At 36.1% G+C, this 23,975-nt stretch overlaps 4 protein-coding genes across 5 annotated transcripts; 1 reads left to right on the forward strand and 3 right to left on the reverse strand.

Moving 5' to 3' along the window:
- Positions 1-1,205: 1,205 nt before the first annotated feature.
- On the reverse strand, positions 1,206-1,658 carry LOC138876269 (protein trichome birefringence-like 11). Its single transcript, XM_070155177.1, has one exon. The coding sequence runs from the start codon at positions 1,656-1,658 to the stop codon at positions 1,206-1,208; it is 453 nt and encodes a 150-aa protein (XP_070011278.1).
- A 430-nt stretch (positions 1,659-2,088) lies between these two features.
- LOC104248852 (scarecrow-like protein 6) lies at positions 2,089-4,835 on the forward strand. Of its 2 annotated transcripts, XM_070153329.1 has the most exons (3): positions 2,089-2,240; positions 2,351-2,443; positions 2,558-4,835. In XM_070153329.1, the coding sequence occupies exon 3, from the start codon at positions 2,703-2,705 to the stop codon at positions 4,581-4,583; it is 1,881 nt and encodes a 626-aa protein (XP_070009430.1). In that variant the 5' UTR covers positions 2,089-2,240; positions 2,351-2,443; positions 2,558-2,702; the 3' UTR covers positions 4,584-4,835. The 2 variants fall into 2 exon arrangements, with proteins under 2 accessions (XP_070009430.1, XP_070009429.1); XM_070153328.1 differs by having other exon boundaries at positions 2,351-4,835.
- A 4,703-nt stretch (positions 4,836-9,538) lies between these two features.
- Positions 9,539-12,439, reverse strand: LOC104248853 (scarecrow-like protein 22). Its single transcript, XM_009805185.2, has 3 exons — positions 12,327-12,439; positions 12,078-12,218; positions 9,539-11,999 (listed from the first exon to the last, which is right to left on the reverse strand). Exon 3 carries the CDS (start codon positions 11,997-11,999, stop codon positions 9,855-9,857), a length of 2,145 nt encoding a protein of 714 aa, XP_009803487.1. The 5' UTR covers positions 12,078-12,218; positions 12,327-12,439; the 3' UTR covers positions 9,539-9,854.
- A 3,311-nt stretch (positions 12,440-15,750) lies between these two features.
- LOC104248855 (uncharacterized) lies at positions 15,751-17,136 on the reverse strand. Its single transcript, XM_070155178.1, has 4 exons — positions 16,994-17,136; positions 16,667-16,906; positions 16,277-16,562; positions 15,751-16,083 (listed from the first exon to the last, which is right to left on the reverse strand). The coding sequence occupies exons 1-4, from the start codon at positions 17,134-17,136 to the stop codon at positions 15,751-15,753; spliced, it is 1,002 nt and encodes a 333-aa protein (XP_070011279.1).
- Positions 17,137-23,975: the final 6,839 nt, after the last annotated feature.

The following is a 23,975-nucleotide window of genomic DNA, read 5'->3' on the forward strand; positions in this document are numbered from 1 at the left end:
AATATGCTTTTGTAATAATAAGGAAGGGCAAAATAAGAGAAAGAGAATAAGGTAACAACGCGATCACACCAAATTGTTCGTTACATAAAGTTACAGTTGTTATCGTTACGTAATGACAAATTTAACTATATAATACAATAAAATTTACGAATATTGAAAACAGATATTATATTTAAATTAATAATATGATATAATACTATAACTAACTAGCATTTGCAAATAAAGGAAAGTAAAAAATTACTGCATTATCTACAAATGCATGTACTTTTACAAGGAACTAAAATCTTCGAGTTACCCCAAAGGATGTGATGCAGTGGATGGAACTGCTCCTCCCTTAACCAGGTTCAAGCCTTGGATATGAAAAAATTCTTGGTAGGGAGCACTACCCCCGAATGGGGCCTTACCTGGTGCGAATCCGAATATAGTCGGGCTCCAATGCGGGTACCGGACATTGGGTGGGAAACCAAAAAATAATAGGGAAATTTTCATAAAGCACTATCTTTTAGTAGTAATTAGCCATCTATAAATACCATTTGCTATATTACGGATTATAGATACCTTTTATGTGGTTATAAGATGTATTTGATGTATTTAAGCTATTGTATTCATGAATACAGTAGCAAAAATAGGCGTGAATCAGGGAAGTCCAGCTAATCAGTTGTTGTATTCGAGTATATTCGACTGTATTCATGGAGTGAGACATGAAATTATAGCTGGACAGATTATTGTATTCGACTGTATTCACGACGTGATATAGGGATTACACTATTTTTAAAACGGAAAGTGAATCAACTAACATAATAGACTCCTAATATAACTCAACAAACTCAATTATAATACACAAATTTTGTATTTTCAATTATAAAAAAGATTCTCAACCGAAAATACCCCAAAAACAAAGAAATCTTAAGAGAAACTATATAATACATCTGAATACATAAATTATATTAATTAAAAAAAAACTTATGAATACATTCATGGCATATAGCGAGACAATGAATACAATGAAATACATAAAATACAGCAGTATACATTGAAATACAATGAGAAAAAAAGACAGTGAACACAATGAAATACATGAAATACAACGAGACACATTGAATTACAATGAAAAAAAGACAATGAAATACATGAAATACATGAAATACATTGAAATATATTAACAGAAAATCAAGTTGCTCAACTCCAAACTCCATCGTCTTTGTTCAAGAACAAACCAACTGGATTATATGTCGGCGGCTGCTGTCTTTGCAATCTTTAGGTTGCCAATGCCATTTAGTATAAAAATAATCAGGTCTATCATTCTCAGAACAACGAAAGCCTTCATCCAAGAACTTATAATCCTTTGATTTATACAGTGGATAAATTTTATCCCAAACCCAATTCCCATAAAAAAGATCACAACTTTCTGCTCCATTTTCCAAAAAATCCAACTTTTCAGTCTTGTTATATGGAACAGACGATCCATTGAGCCCAATCCACGTAGCAAACAAGGATGTTTGCTGATACAAATGAGGCCCTTTGCTTACTTTTCTGTAATCCAGCAAAAACAGACACAAGAATAAGCAAACAGTGAAGAAAAAACAGCCAAGTACACCTGGTGATGGCTCAAAAAGCTTTAAGCATTTGAATTTCTTGAAAATTTTAAATTGGGTCATTGTGTTGAAGAATCTAGGAGATGGGCTTTGCACAAATTCGGTGGAAGGAGGAAGAGATCGGAAATTTTAATGGGATGAGAGAAGAGAATGAGGTGTATCAAAGTAGAGAGAGAAAGAAAATAGTGTAATTGATTAGTGCTAGGAGGTAACCAAAATTAAATATTTTGCTATAAACGTTAAAAAGTATCTATAGAATATAATTTTTTTAAATGATATTTATTTAAAATAAATAAGGTGTTAACCTTTGCAATAGGAGGTAAAAATTCCAAAATAATAATCTTTGAGCTTCTAAAATATTGGTCCAATATGGAAGAAATAATGGGCTTCCTTTGTTTATTCTTGTGGGCTTACAGATTGAACTCTGATCCGAAAGCCCAATACAATCCAGCCCCTTTCCTTTTACAAACATACGCAATATCGAAGGAGTTCTTCTTTTCTTTTTCTGATGGAACACTTTCCTTTCTTCATCTGAAACAATCAAAAACCTATATTTGTCCTTCTTTAGCTCAATCTTCAGCTCATTCAAGAACTCACTACCTTCAAATCTTGTTAGAAAAACTAAGATCCATCTCGAAGTTAAAGGCAAGAAAATGAAAATATCTTGTTCCACTGTTATTTTCCCCCCTTTCCTTTTGTTGTTCTTATTGTGGGATTACTGATTCTTTTTTAGTTTTTTTCCTTTACTACTTCAGATGAAATGGAGACCAAGTTCATATTTTGGAGCCAATGGCGTCACTGCCTTCAAATCTTGGTAAAAAAAAAAAAGATCCATCAAGTAGTTAAAGGCAAGAAACCTAATTATTTACTGTTAACTTGTTTGTTTGTTATGATTATTTTGTGTTAATTTTTGTAGTGGGTTAGCTGATTTTCTTTTTCTTTTTATTTTTATTTATGTTCAGATGATTGTAACACCTCAATGTATTCCTAAATCCTAACACCTAAAGGGGTTGTTGGTGTTTCTGGTTTTGTGCCTAATTTATTCTTCACCAGAAGCACCAATTTGCAATAAATATTCAAACTTTACAAGAAATTGAACTTGTTTCTATGTTGGTTACGACAAGTCACAGTCCTTCAGCTTCAGCTTCATCTTCCTCATGCTCTTATGGTGGAAATATGGGAGAAAAATCTGATCTTGGATTTGGGGATTTGGATAATTTGTTGCCTGAACTTGCCGGCTCCGACCAGACCCTTTTCCGGTGTATCTCCGGCGATATGGAGGACCCATCAATCAGCTTAAAACAATTACTACAAGGAGGAAATGAAAATGCTGATTTGAGTTGTGGAGTTTCTGTTCAAAGCTCTGGTTTTGAGGTCTCAGCTGCAGGTTCTTTAGCTCATACAGATAATGTCTCTTTTTCTAATTCAAATCTCCTTCTAAATGCTAACATTGAGAAAATTGGATCTGTCATAAACTCAGACAACAAGCAAAATGTTAACTTTGAACACCTCAATGTCAATCTTTTGGCAAGAAATTTACCTCCTGCTTTGAGCTTTCAAGAACAACAATCAGAACAGAATTCTGCTTATGTTAATATGTTAGGCTCATTATCTTATGATGTAACTCAAGAACAGCCCCCGCCCAAGCGCCACAATTCCGGTACGCTTGGTTCAAGCTTAAGCGCACTATTGCCTGAGGTTCCATTTTTTGACTCCAGTGGTGAGTTATTGCTGAGGAAACAACCATTGGGACAAACGCGGCAGCAAGTCAATTTTCTGCCTTTTCACCAGTTTCAGCAAAAACCATTAATTGTACCTAAGCTTGAGGCAGCTGTTGGTGGTGCTAATGGTAATTTGATGGTGCCTTGTCATCAACAGCAGGAACAACAGTTTATTTATGACCAGATTTTTCAGGCCTCTGAATTATTACTGGCCGGACAATTCTCAAACGCGCAAATGATATTGGCGCGGCTCAATCAACAGCTCTCTCCCCTTGGCAAACCCTTCAAGAGGTCTGCTTTTTACTTCAAAGAGGCTCTGCTATTGCCTTTCCTTTTGCCTTGTACATCCACATCTTTTCCACCAAGAATTCCCACGCCATTTGATTGTGTGCTTAAGATGGATGCTTATAAGGCCTTTTCTGAAATATCTCCACTTATTCAGTTCATGAATTTCACCTCCAATCAACCTATTCTTGAAGCTCTTGGGGATGCCAAGGAAATTCACATAATAGATTTTGACATTGGCTGTGGTGCTCAATGGTCCTCATTTATGCAAGAACTCCGGAGCAGCAATAGAAAGGCAACTTCTCTAAAGATTACTGCCTTTGTATCTCCTTCAACCCACCACTCCGTTGAGATTGGCATCATGCACGAGAGTTTAACGCTGTTTGCTAATGATGTGGGAATCAGATTTGAGCTGGAAGTTATTAACTTGGATTCCTTTGACCCTAAGACTTATCCCTTATCCTCCTTGAGGTCATCTGAGTGTGAGGCTATTGCTATTAATTTCCCCATCTGGTCTATTTCAAGTTGTCTATTTGCATTTCCTTCACTTCTTCACTGTATGAAGCAGCTTTCACCAAAAGTTGTTGTATCATTGGAACGTGGATGTGAACGTACTGAACTCCCCTTAAAGCATCACCTCCTCCACGCCCTCCAATATTATGAGATACTCTTAGCCAGTATTGATGCTGCTAATTTAACTCCAGAAATTGGGAAAAAAATTGAGAGGTCTCTTCTCCAGCCTAGCATTGAGAACACGGTCTTGGGGCGCCTCCGATCCCCTGATCGAATGCCCCCGTGGAGAAACCTATTTGCTTCTGCAGGATTTTCACCTATTGAATTTAGTAATATGGCTGAAATTCAGGCTGAATGTGTTGTTAAGAGAACTCAGGTAGGAGGATTTCACGTTGAGAAGCGCCAGATGTCGCTTGTGCTATGCTGGAAACAGCAGGAGCTCTTGTCAATTTTGGCTTGGAGGTGCTGAGGAGCTTTATCTAATGAAAGCCAGAAGACTCTTTCCATTTAACAGCAACATTTCCTAGAGGTTTTGACTCTTCAATTTGATAGTCTGTTCAAAATTTAATCTACATTGCTATCACCTCCACTATTGCCTGTAAATTCTTTTTGGTACATCTAATTCTCCATATGTAGTCTTGACTGTAGGCAAGCATTCCTACGTGTAAACAGAATCTTAACCACTTTCCCTGTTTGAAAATCTGCGTTGTATCTTTCAGCATTTCCCTGTGTATTAATTGCTTTCTTTTTTACCTTGTTTAATAACAATAAAAAAAATCGTCCATTTCTCCATATTTGGGAACAATTGGTAAGTGCTAACAGATATTAACATGATTTATTGGATAAGAAGTATGATAATCCTTCATTGGTGAATGCTAATGTTATCATCCGCTTGTTTGCCTGGTGTCCTTTGCATGGTCCTTTGCATGTACACTGGATAGTAATGGCATGTTTTTCTGGCCGAGTGTGCTGAGGTTCCTGGTTACAGGAAAGTCATTTCCTATGTAAATAATTTTTTTCTGCTCTTAAAGTGTGGGATACGATGTTTGAATTTTGATAGGTATATTGAGGTCGGATAAGAACCAGATTAGAGCTATGCACCGGACAGATCTTTTCTACAGGTCTATACTCTTATAAGAATTTACACTTTGAAACAATATTCTAAACTTCAGTTTTTTTCGCTTCCAAAAGATCGTCTTTATTTTGCTTCCAGGTAGAGTAAGGAATCTAGTTTGACTGAACTCCAGTAGTCCTTCTATTATCTGTAACTTGTAGTATGTTCATATGATTTATGAAATTTAGAAATCTTGTAGTTTTATTATCATGGATATAGAGGATTATAAATTATTCAGCCGAGTTGGCTTTGAGGCATAGTAAGTTGGCGAAATACTCCTATGCTTACTGCATTGCTCAGGAAAATAGGCATGTCTACGCGTTGCAATAATAAACAAAGTAGCCACAGAAATCTCACTAGCTGTTGTCGCTATGTTGCTTATGTTGCTTTTGGTGTAAGTCACTGTCAACCTATGTTGCTCGGACTTTGCAAAAAATGTTACCGGGTGCTCGTTGGATCCTCCAAAAGTAGTGCATTTTTGGAGGATCCGATACGAGTGCGACAACATTTTTGGAGAGTCCGCGCAACATAGCTGTCAACACACATAGTATTTGTGTGCTGCTAATGGAGGAATGAAATAATTCTTCTTCTGTCAATGCATTTTGGACTGGGGAAGAATTCTTACTAGTTTGGTGGTTGTCAAAGTATAGCTGATATTGGTTTATTACTTTCACTGTATTAATGTATATGCAATTTTTGCCAGTTATGAAGCTGTAGTAAATTCTCTAAGGAGAGCCATTTCATATTTTGATTAAACAGCTTTTGACTACTGATTAGCTCTTGTCCTGACATAATCTAACATCCTTCCCACCCAAAGAACAATTGGGCCATGTTATGGTCTTGACTTTTTTGTTTCAGTCCTCTCTAGACATGTGTGTTCATGTTTTATTGTGGTTTATGCTCTTTTATTACTCCCCTTGTCCCATTTTATATGACATACTTTCGCTTTTAGTATGTTCCCGAATAAAGGAATGTCATCATTTTATGTTTAGAAACAATTTAAGTTTAAGGGTAACCTCGAGTTTTTTTCTCTCTCCTAAGTTTAAACTTTCTATTTTATCTTTAATACATGATTTTATAACCACAAAATTTTCACCTTTCCTTTTCTTCTCTTTCAGCAGCCTCATAGGCCGGCTGAAGACCGAATAAAGCATCTCAAGCTCCACTTGGGATCTATCTAAGACAACTCGAGCTGATCGATGTCATGTTTAAGATCATAAATTTTTAATTTTTTTAATAAAAAATAATTTTTTTTGTGCGCAATCAAACACCTTGACATAAAATGAGATGGTGCTCCGGAGTATCTTGATTTACCCGTTTGATCTGATAAACTCACAAGTAAATGTTGCTTAATATTCATTTCTATGACAATTGTTATTTCACTTTATTTATGTGATACTAACCTTTGTAACTGAGACTGGAAAACAGTTGATTGCTCTATTCTATTCTTTATACAAAGGACTTACAGTAATTGGAAACAATACTTTGTTAAGAATCTACCATAAAGGGTGTGATCTAGTCGTAAATAAAGTTGGATAGAAATTATGGAGACTTGGATTTCAAATTTTTATAGAGATAGAAAAACACAAAATACCGTTTTTTCATTTGCTTAAGCTTTAATGGGCAAAGTTATTTGATATATATACTAGTAAAAGGTACTCCTATTCCATAGTAAATGACCTTTTGGTATTTGGCGCACCCCTTAAGAAAATGGCTTTTTTTATTTTTTATCTCGCTCGTCAAAAATTATTTACATTTGGTAGTCAAAAAAATATATAAAATTTGTATAATTTTTGTAAATAACATACAAAACGTATATATATACAAAAAATATATTATTTTGAGAACGGCTATACAGTGTCATTTTTCCTTAAAAATAATACTAACTCCTAGAAAAAAAAAAGATACATTGACTAAATTACTCTTAATTAAAATTTGTATATTGTTATCTTAACACATTGAGATATGTAAACAAGGGCAAATTTTAGAAAATAAAATTAATTTCTTTTTATTATGTAAAAGAATATTTATTTTGGACCAAAATAAAAAGGTCAAAATGTCACTTATTATGGGCCAAAGGGAGTAATATAAAAATAATCGAGGTGGGGGCAAATTAGTCCGTACACGATACACATCATTGAATATTTTCTACGATCATTTAATTAGAGCATTCCCTCTTAAACTATGGCCTGGTCCTGTAGGAGAGTCTGAATTTGGAGTGGGTGAAAATAAATAAGGATCGACAGCTTAGCATTACATTTATTTAACGACTTTGTATTATATTATTGTTGTATTTTGGGAAGTGTTATACGTCATTAATTCAATCATTCTTTTGAAAATACGAAGTTCCCATCATTATTTTAGAAGGGATGTAGGTAATTTGGATTACATAATGCATGCCAAATTATTATTATTATTATATACTTCATTCATTGTATTTGTTGTCATCATCTTGAATAATTTAGTCCATCCACTTAAGCAAACCACATGGGTCATGTTTGATTGAACTCAATAATCTAATCTAAATTTTGGGCATTTCAAAGTGAACTTTTATTAAATCCAACGTAGACTACAAGGCAGGTGGACATGAAATTTATTAACGAGTGTAGGACCATGTTTTGAGGACTTTTGATTAATTTTAATCCTTTAGCAGTTGGTATAATGTGAACATGACAAATATTAATTAATCATATAATTAAAACCTAGTTGAAGAAGCTAATACGAACAATATGTCGTTTTCATTTGGAAAGACTTCGATGCAAAACTTGACAAGTACGTTCAAGGTTTACAGCAACAACTACAAACTCGATATAATCTCACGAGCGGAATCTTAGGAGGATAATGTGTACGCATACCTTACTTTTACCTTGAGGATAGACAGACTGTTTCCGATAGACCCCCAGGTTAAGGAAAGAAAAAGAAAGCAATAATAATAAGCAAGTACGTTCAAGGTTTAACAAAAAATAATAATCCCCAAAATGGAAAATTTGCATTTGGTTTTCAAAGAACTTCTCAATATAGATGAGAAAATTTTCTCAATTCACTCGCCAACAAAAGCAATATTTTTCTTGAGTGTAAATTTTTTGTTCCATCACATACAGAGGAAGATGTAGTGTTCTCGGTACGTCGACAGGTTCAATCAAACCCATAACTAATCTATATGTAAAAATTCATTAAAATTGCAAAAATAGTAGATATGAACTCATAACTTTAAAAATATAACAGGTTCAATGCTAAAAACTATAAAAGATGAACCCCCAGGGTTTAAATCCTGGATCCGCCTCTGATCACATAGATTATACTCTTCTAAACGAATTCACAGAACCTTGTGCAATATTTATTCTAAACTTACTGAAATACAACAGCTTAAGAAAGAGAAGACAATACACTAATAATAATAATCCGATTAAGATATAAAACACATCTAAATGTAGTTATTTGTCCAGTGTGAGACAATATCCAAAGAACTCAACTCTTCAAACTGTCTAATCTCTAACATTATGCACTAACACTTGGCATCTAATATGTTTTCCTAAATAGTTTCTTATATGTCAGTTAAGCATGAAATTCAGCAAAATGAAACAGAAAGCATCCAAGGGCAATTAAAAGAACCAAGTCTAATGTAACAGCCCATCCCGCTAGTGATATTGTCTGCCCAGGGCCTAAGCCCTCACGGGTTTAAAACACGTTAGCGTCTAAGGCTTGTTAACTTATATACCCATCATCCTTCTTGTGTTTTGCCGATGTAGACTCTACCTAAAGTCCTGGGTGTTGCATCTAACTTGCCAGCAGAGTAGTACATAGAGCAGAGAAAGCTTAAAGAAGACAGCAACCAACAGGAAATTTTAGCAGAACTAAGTTTGAAGATACATATCCACTTACTGCTGTATTAAAACAGTGAACCAAACTTACAAAATTCCAATTAAACCCTTTGGTCGGCAGGAAAGACGACCTGAAACTCGTGAAACTTTCCCTTATTACAACAACAACCCATTGTAATCCCACAAGTCGGGTCTGGGGAGGGTAGAGTGTACACAGACCTTACCCTTGCATTTAAGAAGGCAGAGAGCCTTTTTCCGGAAGACCAGACCCTCGCTCTGGAAACTCTCCCTTATTAATAGTAGGAATAGGAATGTATTCCAATAAGAGTATACATGTCCTTTGTCCTATGTTCAGGACATGCCTCCAATTTTGGTTCTTATCCAATATACCAATACATGTATCAAAAGTAGAATATATTACGCACTCATTTTAAGAGAAGAACTATTCACTTGGGAACTAACATGCTTGTAACCAGGAAGCTCAACACATTCAGAAAGAAAAGCAGATCATTAGTCATTACCATCCAGAAATTGTTAATATTACTTAGCAATTGTATCAGAACATGGAAAAGAGAGAAATTAATACATAGTGAAACTTAGGAAGATACAACACACTGATATTTAAACAGGGATAATAGTTAAGATTTGTTTAACGCGGAAGGCCTGCCTACAGTCAAAGACTACACATAAGGAGAAAATGACATAGCAAATGTAAGCAGATTTTTTAACAGACATCAAATTGAAGAGTCAAAACCTCTAGTAAATGTTGTTGTTAAAAGAAAGAGTCATCATAAGATAAAGCTCCTCAGCACCTCCAAGACAAAGCTGACAAGAGTTCCTGCTGCTTCCAGCATAGCACAAGTGACGTCTGGCGCTTCTCGACATGAAATCCTCCTACCTGAGTTCTCTTAACAAGGCATTCTGCCTGGATTTCAGTTAGATTACTAAACGCAACAGGTGAAAATCCTGCAGAAGCAAATAGGTTTCTCCATGGGGGAATTCGGTTAGGGGATCGGAGGCGCCCTAAGACCATGTTCTCAATGCTAGACTGGAGGAGAGACCTCTCAATTTTTTTCCCAACGTCTGGTGTTAAATTAGCAGCATCGATACTGGCTAAAAGTATCTCATAATATTGGAGGGCGTGGAGGAGGTGATGCTTTAAGGGGAGTTCAGTACGTTCACATCCACGTTCCAATGATACAACAACTTTTGGTGAAAGCTGCTTCATACAGTGAAGAAGTGAAGGAAATGCAAATAGACAACTTGAAATAGACCAGATGGGGAAATTAATAGCAATAGCCTCACACTCAGATGACCTCAAGGAGGATAAGGGATAAGTCTTAGGGTCAAAGGAATCCAAGTTAATAACTTCCAGCTCAAATCTGATTCCCACATCATTAGCAAACAGCGTTAAACTTTCGTGCATGATGCCAATCTCAACGGAGTGGTGGGTTGAAGGAGATACAAAGGCAGTAATCTTTAGAGAAGTTGCCTTTCTATTGCTGCTCGGGAGTTCTTGCATAAATGAGGACCATTGAGCACCACAGCCAATGTCAAAATCTATTATGTGAATTTGCTTGGCATCCCCAAGAGCTTCAAGAATAGCTTGATTGGAGGTGAAATTCATGAACTGAATAAGTGGAGATACTTCAGAAAAAGCCTTATAAGCATCCATCTTAAGCACACAATCAAATGGGGTGGGAATTCTTGGTGGAAAAGATGTGGATGTACAAGGCAAAAGGAAAGGTAACTGCAAAGCCTCTTTGAAGTAAAAAGCAGCCCTCTTGAAGGGTTTGCCAATGGGAGAGAGCTGTTGATTGAGCCGCGCCAATATCATTTGCGCGTTTGAGAAATGTCCGGCCAGTAATAATTCAGAGGCCTGAAAAATCTGGTCATAAATGAACTGTTGTTCCTGCTGTTGATGACGAGGCACCATCAAATTACCATTACCATCACCACCAGCTGCCTCAAGCTTAGGTACAAATAATGATGTTGGCTGAAACTGGTGAGGAGGCAGCAAATTGACTTGTTGCTGCATATGTCCCAATGGTTGTTTCCTCAGCAATAAGTCACCACTGGGATTAAAGAACGGAACTTTAGGCAATAGAAAGCCTAAGCTTGAACCCAGGATACCCGAATTGTGGCGCTTGGGTGGCGGCTGTTCTTGATTCATGTTGTATGATGATGAGCCAAACAAGTTAACATAAGCGGAATTCTGGAACTGGTGTTGGTTTGTCATTATTTGTGGACAAGAAATTTGAGGCTTCTCTTCTGATTGTTGTTCGTGAAAGCTCAAAGTAGGAGGTAAACTCTTGGCCAAAAGATTGACATTCGGATTTTCAAAGTTATTATTTGGTCTATTATTTGAGTCAATGACAACAGAACCAATTTTCTCAATGTTGGCATCTAAAGAAATATCTGAACTAGAAAAGGAAATATTATCAGTACAAGCAAAAGAACCTGCAACTGAAACTCCACAACCCAAATCAGCATTTGCATTTCCTCCTTGGAGTAATTGTTTCAAGCTAACTGATGGGTCCTCCATATCGCCGGAGATCCACCGGAAAATGGTCTGGTCGGAGCCGGCAAGTTCCGGCAACAAATTATCCAAATCCCCAAATCCAAGATTAAATTTTTCTGGCTCCAACTCAAATGAAAATGGCTGCAGCTCAGTAACCAACTCCTCTTTCCGGCCGTCAATTTTTCCAGCTCCGGCGCCGGGAACTCCATTATTTCCAGCATATTGTCCACCATAAGAACACGAGGAAGATGAAGCTGAAGGACTAGGACTTCTTGCATCCAACACTGAGACAGATTCGTTTCTTGTAAAGTTTAAACCTTTATTACAAATTGCTGCTTCTGGTGAAGAAGAAATTGAAGGTACATAACTTGAAACACCAAGTACCCCTTTTGCTCCTGCTAGGTTATTACTTTGAGGTATTACAATCATCTGAAAATAGAAAAAAAAAATCAGCTAAACCCACTACAAAAATTAACAGTAAAAGAAGAAGATAATTTGGTTTCTTGCCTTTTTGATACTTGAAAGATCTAATACCAAGATTTGAAGGGTTGTGACTTTTTCAATGGCTTTTCTTTCACATATAAACCAAACCCAAGAACAAAAAGTACAGCCATTTGCTCAAAAATATGAACTTGGTCTCCATTTCATCTGAAAAAAAAAAAAGAAAAAAAAAATCAGCTCCAAACCACTATAACCAGAAAAAAATGAAGAAAAAAAAAGAATTAACATTAAAAGAATATAATTTCATTTTCTAACCTTTTACTTCTAGATCTGAAGGGTAGTAACTTCTTCAATAGCTTATCTTCCACAGAAAAACCAACCCCACAACCAGAAAAATACAGCAATTTTGCTCAAAAATATAAACTTGGTCCCCATTTTAGCAACGCCGGCTATAGCCAATAAAGCACATGCTTTAGCCCCAAAAAATTAGGGGCCCCACTTTTTTATCAATAGGGTTATATGTTTATTTTTAAAAAAAAGTATTTTCAAGTTAAAATACTATACTTAGTACTAGACTTATTTTGATTACAAGGAAATAAGAACTAAAATTAATTTTTTTGGATTAAACAGTAAAATTATTAAAATGATTAATTTTTCGTAATGCAAATTTCAACTTTCTAATACTGTAAATATTATTTGCACTAGGAAACTACAAACAGTGTTTATTAATAAAAAAATCACTAATTTTTTTTAAAATCGCAAAAAGTGTCATTAAATAAGCACAGTGAGTTAATCAAAGGACTGAAATGGGCAGAGAGAGGAAATGTTTAGACTCAAATTAAGAAATTATAACCTTTTTGTAGTTTCTAACTATGCATCCTGTTCGTGTTCGATGTCTCAATATCCTTTTTAATTTATTTTTTTATTTCACAAGTATCACAAGACCCACGTGTAAGTTTTAACATGTTACTATATTTAACGACGATTTAAAAGCTCAAGCTATAGAATAGTTTGTACAAAATCCTTCCTTTTATTTCTCAAAATAATCATTACCATAAATCAGTATTAATAACAAAAAGATAAAAAAATCAAGAGATCATATTGAATTTGGATATTCTAGAGCATGGACGAAAGATAGTTTTTCTACGTAGGAAGAAAGTTTTTTTTAGGTTCCTTTTAACGAGTCACGATTTTATTGTCACTTTTGAAGAAGTTACAGTTGAAGAAGGAGGATATATTCATGTCTTCTTTACAACAGTAGATAGAGGCAAGCAACCAGTAGTAAAACAACTAACACTTCCTCTAAAACAAAACAACAAAATGTGGTAATAAAGCTGGTATATCAAGGCGGCTCATATATAAGTTTGCTTGGTTTTCTCTTCTTGACTCAAAAAGTAGGAAGATTCCATCTGTCGGTGTTAAGTAGACCTTTAAATTGACGAGGTAAGATATCAAAATTAGTGTTAATATAAACAACACCAGTCTTGTGGCTCAAGGAAGCCATTCTATCCGCCATTCTGTTTGCTTCCCTGAAGCAATGTCTGATGATTATCCTATTATTATGCACCAAATTTTTTAGCTGTCTCACATTATTTGTAATCCTCCATGGAGAAGGCCAGGTACCAGTGACGCAATTTTGTAGGAGTAGTGAATAAGTTTCATCAATGATAAGGTTGTGGCCTTTTTGAATGCACCAATTGATGCTAAATAATAGTGCACAAGCTTCTGCCCCAGTTGCTTGTAGCTTGCCCCAAAGGTTTGGAGAATGCCATCATGAAATTACCCATGCAATCTCTAATTACAACTCCAACACCTCAATCTCCATCCACACAAGATCCACCAGTATTGAGTTTACCAAAAAGGATGGGAGGTGTAATCCATTGACAGCAATGATAGAGACCTCATTGAGAGGGATGTTACTCAGATTGCAAATGTCCGACCATTCATCCCCAATTTTGACATTCTCAAAGTTACTTTTAAGATTGTTGACAATGTTGAAAGAAATGAGTGAAATGGATCTAGCTGTAGAGGGTCTTTCCATACCATATTTGGCACTGTATCTTAATCTCCATAGCTCCCATAAAATAAAAAGAGGAAGAATTTTAAGAACATAGGAAATGACAGAGTTCCTAGTTCTAAGATTCCAATAATTGGTAATAAAGGTCTTCATATTTACATTCCTGAAAGTAACTCCAAGAGAACTAATAAAGTACTTCCAGATTTTTTAGCATAGTTGCCTTCGCAGAAAAGGTGCTCAACAGTCTCATCACTATTGGTTATTTCTGTGTCTAAACAATATGAACAAATAACAGGAACATTGATACCAAACCTACTGATCATGTCATCAGTAGGCAATCTGTTATGGACTGCCCTCTAGGTTAAGAATGACATTTTGAAAGGGATGTCATTATGCCAAATCTTGGAATCATATTGGTTAGTACTCCTCTTTTGCCTCAAAAGGTTCCAAGCAGTGGTTATGGAAAAACTACCAGTGTTTGGGCATATGCAGTTGGGGATATCCACATTTTCTAGGATAAGTATAATTTGCAGATGAATAACTTGCCTTTTTATAGGTTCAGGGAGTTGAACCTGAAGGCAGGACCAGTCCCATTGACCATCAATGAGAACTTCATTAAGCATTAAATTTTGATGGGTTAGACCTCCATCAATCTTTTTGTACAAAGGACCAATGTTGGACCAAGTATCAAACCAGAAACTGATATTTCCTCTGCCAACATACCATAAAATGTTAGAGTCCATTCTCTCCGTTATGTCACACATAGCTTTCCAGTTATATGAGTTTCCTTTAGCCCAATTCACCGTAAGGGGATGAATGTTATCAGCATATTTAATCTTCATGAAGTTGGACCACATAGTATTACTGGTTCTAAACTTCCACCATTGTTTAGCATGAAATGCCAAGCAGATGTCCTCAGGTATCCTGAAATTAGCACCTCTTTCCTCAAAGGGAAAGCAAATATTATACCAAGACACCCAGTGATGTTTTCCCCCTCACCAGTCCCAGACTAGGAGAATCTGGTGATGTATTTCTCAATCATGTCAATAGTGCCTTTAGGGGGTGTATTGCAGCTAAAATATGGATATTGAGAGACAATAGAACATGTCTTATGAGAGTGACTCTTCCTCGAAATGATAGAAATTTTAGGTGTTATCCTCTAATTCTGTTGACCACCTTGGTCACCATGTCAGAGTAGAAGGATAATTTTTTCCTTCCAGAATGTAGGAGGCACCCCAAGTATTTCATAAGGAAGTGATCATACCTCATTTCAAGGATTCTTCTGACCCTATTGATGGTACTTTATGCTGTGCCTGGAGACATAGTGAAACAACTTTTGCTTTTGTTGATAAATTGCCCTGAAACCTTTTCATACTGGGATAAAGTCTTTAAAGTCACCTGAAGTGAAAATTTCATGCTGCTACAAAATATGATAGTGTCATCTGCAAAAGACAGGTGATTGATTTTAGGTCCTTGATCATTCATAAAGTAGCCTTTGTATCTATTATTGGTGTATATATTATTAAGCATCTAAGAAAGTAATTATGCACAAAGTATAAATAAAGAAGGGGATAAAGGGTCTCCCTGTCTGAGGCCTCTTCCTGATTTGAAGAAGCCATGTATGCCACCATTCATAATGATTGAATACTAATTGTTAGAAATGAATCTGTGGATTAGTTCAATCCATACTTCTGCAAATCCCAATTTCCTCAGCGTGAAACATTAGAAAGGCCAAGAGACTCTGTCGTAGGCTTTAGCCATATCCAGTTTGATCACCACATTAGCTTCTTTTCTTGGTTTGCCAATATCATTGATAAGCTCCTGTGCTAGTAGAATATTTTTAGTTATGGCTCTTCCTTTAACAAAATCACTTTGGTTTTGAGTGATGATCTTGGGCAAAATTTTGTTTAATCTTGCATTGAGAATTTTAGCAATAATTTTGCTAGAAACATTGCACAAGATGATTGGCCTGATGTCAAAGAAGATTTGAGGGGCCTCCACTTTTGGAAGCATAATGATACATGCATGAGTGAAGAATTTAGGCAATGCAGCTCCCTGAAAGAAAGAAACCACAGCTTCCAAGAGATCTTCATGAATAATAGGCCAACATGATTGATAAAATCTACCTGTCAAACCATCTAGACCAAGGAGCTATCAGGGTCAATAAAGAACACAACCTTTTTCACCTCCGCAAGATTAGGAATAATAGTAAGATCATCATTGTCTTTATTGGTAACAGATTTTTTACCACACTTAGGACATTACTATCCTCAATAGTGTTGTCGGCAGAAAATAAGTGATCAAAGTAATTAAGAGTTGCATCTGCAATTTCATTGCTTCCTTCAACCCAGTTGCCTTCCATGTCCTTAAGCTTCTGGATATGTAATCTTTTTCTCATGTTCCTAATGATACCATAGAAGAAAGCAGTATTGGCATCCCCCTTTTTCAACCATTTGATTCTGGCCTTCTGCCTCAGAATATTATCCTGAAACTTAAGATATCGAGTAAAATCTGCTCTGGCTTTAGAAAGATTCCTTCAATAGGACATTTATTGGTCAAGGAGGCTTCTTCAAGGCTTCCAATGAGGATTTTCAATTTCTTAGGTTCCTCATAGATATCCCCAAATGCCTCTATTGACCATGAACTGAAAGAGTTGCAAGTGTTCTTGATTTTCTGATGTAGAGTATATAGGGGATTTTCTACCACATTGATATCCCATGCATGTTGTACCACATTCAAAAAGTCTTTATGCTTAGCCCAGATGTTAAGAAATTTAAAGTATCTTGTGAAATCAGCATTGTCAGCTTTGCAAGTGATAAGTAAAGGGGCATGGTCTGAGTAGGATCTGGACAAGTGAGTAACATGGGTCCCTCCAAAGCTATCAAACCATTCATAGTTATATGCCAGTCTATCAAGCCTTTTTCATATAGTGTTAGGAGGGTCCCTATTATCACACCATGTATACATGGAGGCAAGGAAACCTGCATCCTGGAGATTGCAGTCAGTTAGGCAGGAGATGGAGTCAAAGATTTCTTCAAATTTGTAAGGCCTTCTTCCTTTATTTTCTTCAGCATTGGTGATCACATTGAAATCACCTACTACTCCCATGGCCCATTGACTCGATTGTCAATGTTCCTGAGTTCATCCCAGAGAGTACATCTTCTTTGTTCATCACATTTAGCATAGACAATAGACATATAGAACGGGACTAGAACATGTTGTTCCTTATCTTCCACAATATCTAATATGCACTCAGAAGACCAGAAGATCCATATCTTGTTGGAGCAGTTGTGGAAGCATGAATGATAACCCAGTTTACTTTTGAATTTGTCAATTTTTTTAGCTCCCACCATAGGTTCTTGAAGGAACATATAGGGAATTTTGTATTCATTCTTAAGAAGACAAAGTCTTTAGCAGCACCTTGAGACCCTATCCCTCTAATATTCCATGAAAGTGTGCTAATCATTAGAAATATCGGGGGATTGGTTTTGTTCTAGAGAAATAGAAATTTGTTCTTCCATGGGTGGAAGCACAAATTTCCTAGTATAAGGCTTGGATCCACCTCTTGGGGATAGATTGTTGAAGTAAGTAGTATTTTGTTGTATTTGTGTAAGAGTACATTCCACTGATTTCTCTCGGAAGAAATTCCCCTTGTTTTTAACAAATTCATCATCAGACTTAGAGGAGTCATAGTCTTCCGAGGAATTGTCCATCACTATATCTGCTTCACAATCTTTATAGGCAGTATCTTCAAAGTCAGCACCATCTCCCTGGTTAACAACAATACATTGCTATTTGGTGCTGATTCTATATTAGAACCAGATCCATGTTCTTTTTCTTTGGCCCTATTACCATGGGAAAAGAAAGTTAAATTTGTCTAAATACTAGACATAAGGAAGCAGAAAATAAATGCGGGGAACAAATAAATTCTATTCGGGCTATTCGGGCTCAAATAACCTTTTCATAACTTCTAATCATCCAGCAATTAAAAACAATATTCCCGTATTAAATTATGAAAACTTATAAATACGTTCCTCCGTACACAAAAACAAACACACGCAATTTTCTATCAACTTTTAATTATACTTCTAAAAATATTATTCATTAATTAATTTCCCATGGCCAACATAATGATAAACTTCCTGTAATCTCTCTTCTTGTGATAATGGTCATGTTAATGTTGGCACACACAATTTTCACGGTTTCTATGACATGTAAATAATTTGTTAAATAATAAGTTTTCTATTTCATTTTTAACTGAAATGCTTCATCTTTATAAATGTGTTTAAGTTGGCAATTTGAATTTTATTTCATGAATGGATTGATCAACTTAATAATACGATACTTCTTTCATCTATATATATATATATATATATATATATATATATGTATATGTATATTTATTTATTTATTTATTTATTTTATAATATTTGCTGATACAATCGCTAAATAAACACACACACACATAAATTTAAAACTGCGCATGCATTATCTTTGGCAATGAATTAACTTAATTAAGAGTCCGTAAGAAATATAATTACATTTTTTCTAACTTTTTAACAGTAAACTACCTTAAATTTTAAAATAAGTTGAAGTGTAACTACCGCATTAATTGCAACTTAAATTTTAAAATAAGTTATCTACTGTCAGGGGTGGATATAGCCTATCGGCTACGGATTCATATGAACCCCTAACTTTTGATACATAGTATAAATATATACATAAAAACTTATTAAAATCTCAATAAATATTAAATCTCAATACATAATTTTAACAATACAATAAGTTTAATGCTGAAAATCTTAAAACAACAACAACAACAACAACAACAACAACAACCTAGTATAATCCCACTAGTGGGGTCTGGGGAGGGTAGTGTGTACGCAAACCTTACCCCTACCATGGGTAGAGAGCCTGTTTCCAAAATAGATCCTCGGCATCCTTCCCACCAAGAACTCCCCACCTTGCTCTTGGGGTGACTCGAACTCATAACCTCTTGGTTGGAAGTGGGGGTTGCTTTAGATCTTGAATTTGTGTCTCTCTATAGGGAGTACTTATTACAGGCAGTCGATGCTATCCTATGGCTATGGTTAATAGATACTTAAAAATATAGGCAAAATATACTTGTTTAACCAAAAAATGGGATTTCGGTCAAAACTTTAATTTAGAAGAATTCGGATTACTGATAATCAAAAGAATATATGAAAGAAAGTAATTTGGCTAGCAATAATATAATCAGAAGGAAAACAAGTAAATCAATATATTCAGATAGTATTTCGTGTCCCTACAATTGATCAGTTATCTCCCTTTTATAGCTATTTGGGAGATATGCGTTTTGCCTTGTCATAATAAGGCTATTATGAGTAATTAAAGACATTGAATGCTACGTTACACAATCATTGTATTTAATACAGATTCTCTAACGTATTCTGTATTTAATGCTCATTAAATACTGTATCTGTACTCTCATATATTGTCAGATTCATTCCCTTTGATTCCTAAACCTAAATAACTTAAATAGGTACGGGCGCCAAGTCCTTTGAATATCTGCCCGTGTCTCTTCCTTTGCCTTTGCTCGTATCTGTTGCAACTCGTGTTTCTTTGCCAGCTGTAACTCTTTGACTAGTCTACGTGTCTTGACACGTCATCTTTATTCTACTTTAATATGTAAACTTAATTTTTTTCAATACAGATAGTCCCCCCACTTGCCACTTATTCATCAATTGAATATTTGAGAAGTGGATTTCATTAAAACGAAAATTTTTGTCACCATTAATGCTATGACAAAATTGACGCTTTAATTGTCTCTTCCATTTAATGCTCTTCACACGTGTCACCTTTTCATTAGTTCTGCAGTTTTGCAACCTTTTTTAAGGCCTTTTCACAGCTCCAATATTCACGAAGCATCAGTTATCATTATTATGGTACTTCCATCATTACACTTTTTCCTTCGGCGGTTGCTTATCAGTATAAATATAATTTCTTTCTTTGTCTTTTCCACATAAAGTTTACTGAATATTCAATCTCTCAAATCCCTGTTTGCTTCTCCATCATATCATCCTTCTTCATCATGTCTTCTTCAAATTCTAACTCTAGAAGGGTTCCCATAGTTGATACCTTCCCTAATGCCCCCATTAGAAGCAGAAGGGGAGGTAGGCCTCGCAATTTAGGATCTGTTCGCGGTTCTTCCACTCCTTTACCTAGTTCTGGCCCTTCTTCTAGAACTAGGGGTTCACTTTCACAAAGATCTTTTTCAAGAGGTAAAGAACCTTCTGAACCTCTTCGCGAGCCTACAGTAGTTTATCATGATAGAGAATCTCTTAGGAACCAAGTCTCTAGTTTAGATCGTGCTGATATTTATCCCACTCAAATTACAGAAGGTTTGATTTCTGTAGTTCGTAGAGACTGTCATTGGAGTAGTGATTTCCCTATTATTATCCCTAATCCAAATTAAAGAATCACCTCTTACATAACCGGGTTTTCTTTTATTTATACATACCCTTTCACCTTAGAGTTTAGACCATATATTGACCCTGTTATTCTTGAATTTTGTCGTTTATTCGATGTTTATTTGGGTCAAATTGGCCCAATCATATGGAGGGTTGTTGACTGTTTGAGGCATTTGACCAACACAGTCGTTGTTCCCTTTACTTTCCCTCATTTGATTCACCTTTACTCCCCTAAACTCTTTCGCAATGGTGTTTTCACACTAGTAGCCAGGAGCAAGAGAGTTTTGGTGAGCCCTGAGGATGACAAAGACCGTGGCTGATATGTCAGGTTTGTTGCTGCCCCCACTGTTGGTTTAGTGGGTGATGATAATGTTCCCTTCCCTGAGAAGTGAAATTTTGCACGTAAGTCTTTTTAACTTTCTCGTACCTTTTTATTCAAGTTTGTCAACTTTTCTAATTTTGCTCTCTTTTTTTTAGCAACCATGAGAGTTGTGGAAGACTTTTCCAATTTTTGTGATTGGGTAGACAAGTTATTGAGGACCGCACCAATGGATGATAAGTCTTGGAAAACACTTTCTAACCGTTTTGGTTGGAAAGTAAAAACTCATGGTAAGAGCTTTTATTTTATTTCATCTTTTCGTGTATATTTTTTTATTGCACTAATTTCAATCCATCTTTTTATCAGGATTTGCTATTCGTAGAGTCACTGCCGAGGCAGTCACGGCTTCCTGCATCTCTTTGGAAAGGGCTCAAGAAATAATCTTGGGTTCTTCTACAAAAAGAAAAGCCGTTGCCGTTGAGGAACAAGACTCTAAAGAGGAGGAAGACGGGGGCTCTTTGGTGACAAGGCTATGAGCTCAAAGACGCATCATTTCTGATGATGAAGCAGAGGTATCCCCCCGTCGTTCTGTTCCTCTTACCGAGTCTACTAAGACTCCAGTACTGATTCTTGATGATGACGTTGCTCCCGCTGCTGCTCATGACTCTGCTGAGCAGCTTTTTATTAGCGAGTTTGGTAGTGAAGGCTTAAGCCCTGTTTTAGATGAAGTACCTTTGGCTTCTCTTTCGACACCCGTGTCTTTAACTCATTCTTTGCCAGTCTTGATTGTTTCCGTTCCTCCCCAGACTATTTTTACCACCTCTTCTGTTCCTCCTTCGACAATTCCTCCTCCAAACATTCATCGCACTGAGGTTGGCTCCTCAAGTAGAAGTGCTGCTATGAGGCGAGTAGTCATTGAAGTTCCTGATGAGGGCAGTCTCTTAAGGAAATCAGGTCAAGCGTATGTATGGCTAGAGCCTTTAATTGGCCCAATTGAGAAAGCTAAGCTAGAGAGCCATAGTTCCTTGATCCTGATGAACGATATTGTGCACGCCACTTTGAAGGTATTCCCCTTCTCTTTTTTCTTTTACTTTGTAATTTTTCTATCTTTGAGGATTTTTATTTCCTTTTCCTCTTTTTAGGCCAACCTTATCGGCACAGATAGGATGAAAAGAGTTTCCCACTTAGATCAATTAGTGCGTGATTCTCAGTTAGAGGCATGCAATTGGAGGGAACAATTTGAGAGCTTGCAAATTGATGTGGAGTATTTAGAAGAGAGTAAGAGTACCTTGGAGCAGCAGGTACGGGCTTTGACTTCGGAGTTGGCGGTTGAAAAGGCTTCCTCAAGTCAAGCATATAAAGAAAAAACTCGCCTTGAAACTTCCTTCTCAAAGCAGCTGTCCAAGGCTAGTGAAGAAAAAAAAGAGTTGAAGGCTTTTTTGAGTAAAAAAGAAGCTTACGCTGGGGAGCTCATGCAAAATTTGACTCAGGCACAAGAAGACCTTCGAGCTTCTTCTGATAGGGTGCGTGCTTTAGAAAGCTCCCATGCCTCTCTCCAGACTTCTTACACATCTGCCTTGGCTAAAAATGAGAAGTTAAAGAACGAGATTGCTGACTGGGAAATGGATTATGAGATCCTTGAAAATAAATCTGCTATTGAAGTAAGTTGGGCGTTTTTGAATTCACGCCGTGATACCCTAATTGAAGCTGGCCAAGAAAATTTCAACTTGGAATCTGAGTTGGCTAAAGTCAATGAAACTATTGAGAAAGCTCAGCAAACTCAAGATTTTCCTTCTCCCGTGGCCGAAGCTTCTGTGAATATTGAAGTCGATACGGTATCCCAACTATTTCAAGTCTAGTAGAGCCTGTTGCTGCAAGTCAAGTTGAGCCTGCAACTGTTGATACTCCTGCCCAAGTTGAGCTCATTGCTGTTGATGCTCCTGCTTCAGTACCTTCAACTTCTCAGTGACCAGCTTTAGTTGTTTGAATATCTTTGTTTTTGTTTTATTTGGAAAATTGTGATCAAACCCTTGGTTTCATTTGAGGGTTTATTTTGGAAACGCAAGCCCGCAGACCTTTACATAGGGTAATTTGTATAAATAATTCGTAGCTTACAACTAAGTACATACTTAGTCTTAAGTTTTTTTAAAAAAATATTAAGAAATTTTCTTGTTATTATCTTAAACTTCTGTTTACTTTATTCTTGCCTTTATTTCTAAGGACTTACAGAATAATTTGCATTTTTATTCTTCAAAAATGCTTCTGTTAAACTTATGACTAATTAATTTAAACATAAGTTTTATAAAAGAGGGCTCTTTTATATTCGACACTTAATGAAGAAGACGTCTCAACTTCATAATGGTGTTTAACGTACGATAAAAGAAATAGGAACACACATGTTTCTTTGAAATAACTTTGACAAGTTTTTATTTAAACCTTGTCTAGTTTTGAATAACACTTTACATGTATTTAAATTATATCTATAACTTTCTCGTAACTGTTTTTCTTGTAACAGATTTAAAAAAGTAAAAATAATAAACACGCGGTTTTTATTTATAACCCGTTTCAGTATATAGCCTTTACCCTAACTATAGTAAGGTTTTCTTTGGCCTTAGTTCTTGACGTCGTGACTTTTACTCTGCACTTTGACTTCTTTGCCTTCATTATACATATGCATGTGTATATTATGCAGTCCCCCAAGTGTTTGAGTGTTGAAGTATGAAGCCTCGAGCACTTGATTATTTCTCTCATTTGGTCCTTTCCCTGAAAAGGGAAAAACATACGGGACTCGGAGGTGCGATTATAGATGAAGACTGCTTAACCCGTTTCAAATTTCTATCAGAATATTTGTAACCCTGGGCCGGGAAGTTTAATGTATTCCACGTGTCTTGCAGGTTGTGGTTCATCATTTAGTACGGGCTAGCTTTTTGCCTATCATCTAAAATCGTTAGTAAAATTTTAACAATTCGAAAATAGAATTTTAAAACTAGATACCTGATCGTTGGTATTCCTTAGAAGTAGTATCTCTTCAAATGAACAACATTCCAATGTGAAGGTAGCATTTTGCCATCCATTGTTTCCAGTTCATATGCTCCTTTACCTGCAATATCATGAATTCGATAGGGTCCCTCCAATGTTGGACTTAATTTACCCGCATTAGCTGCCTTCGTAGATTGGAA

The sequence above is a fragment of the Nicotiana sylvestris genome, chromosome 8 (genome assembly GCF_000393655.2).
Source record: "Nicotiana sylvestris chromosome 8, ASM39365v2, whole genome shotgun sequence".
Classification (NCBI taxonomy): domain Eukaryota; kingdom Viridiplantae; phylum Streptophyta; class Magnoliopsida; order Solanales; family Solanaceae; genus Nicotiana; species Nicotiana sylvestris.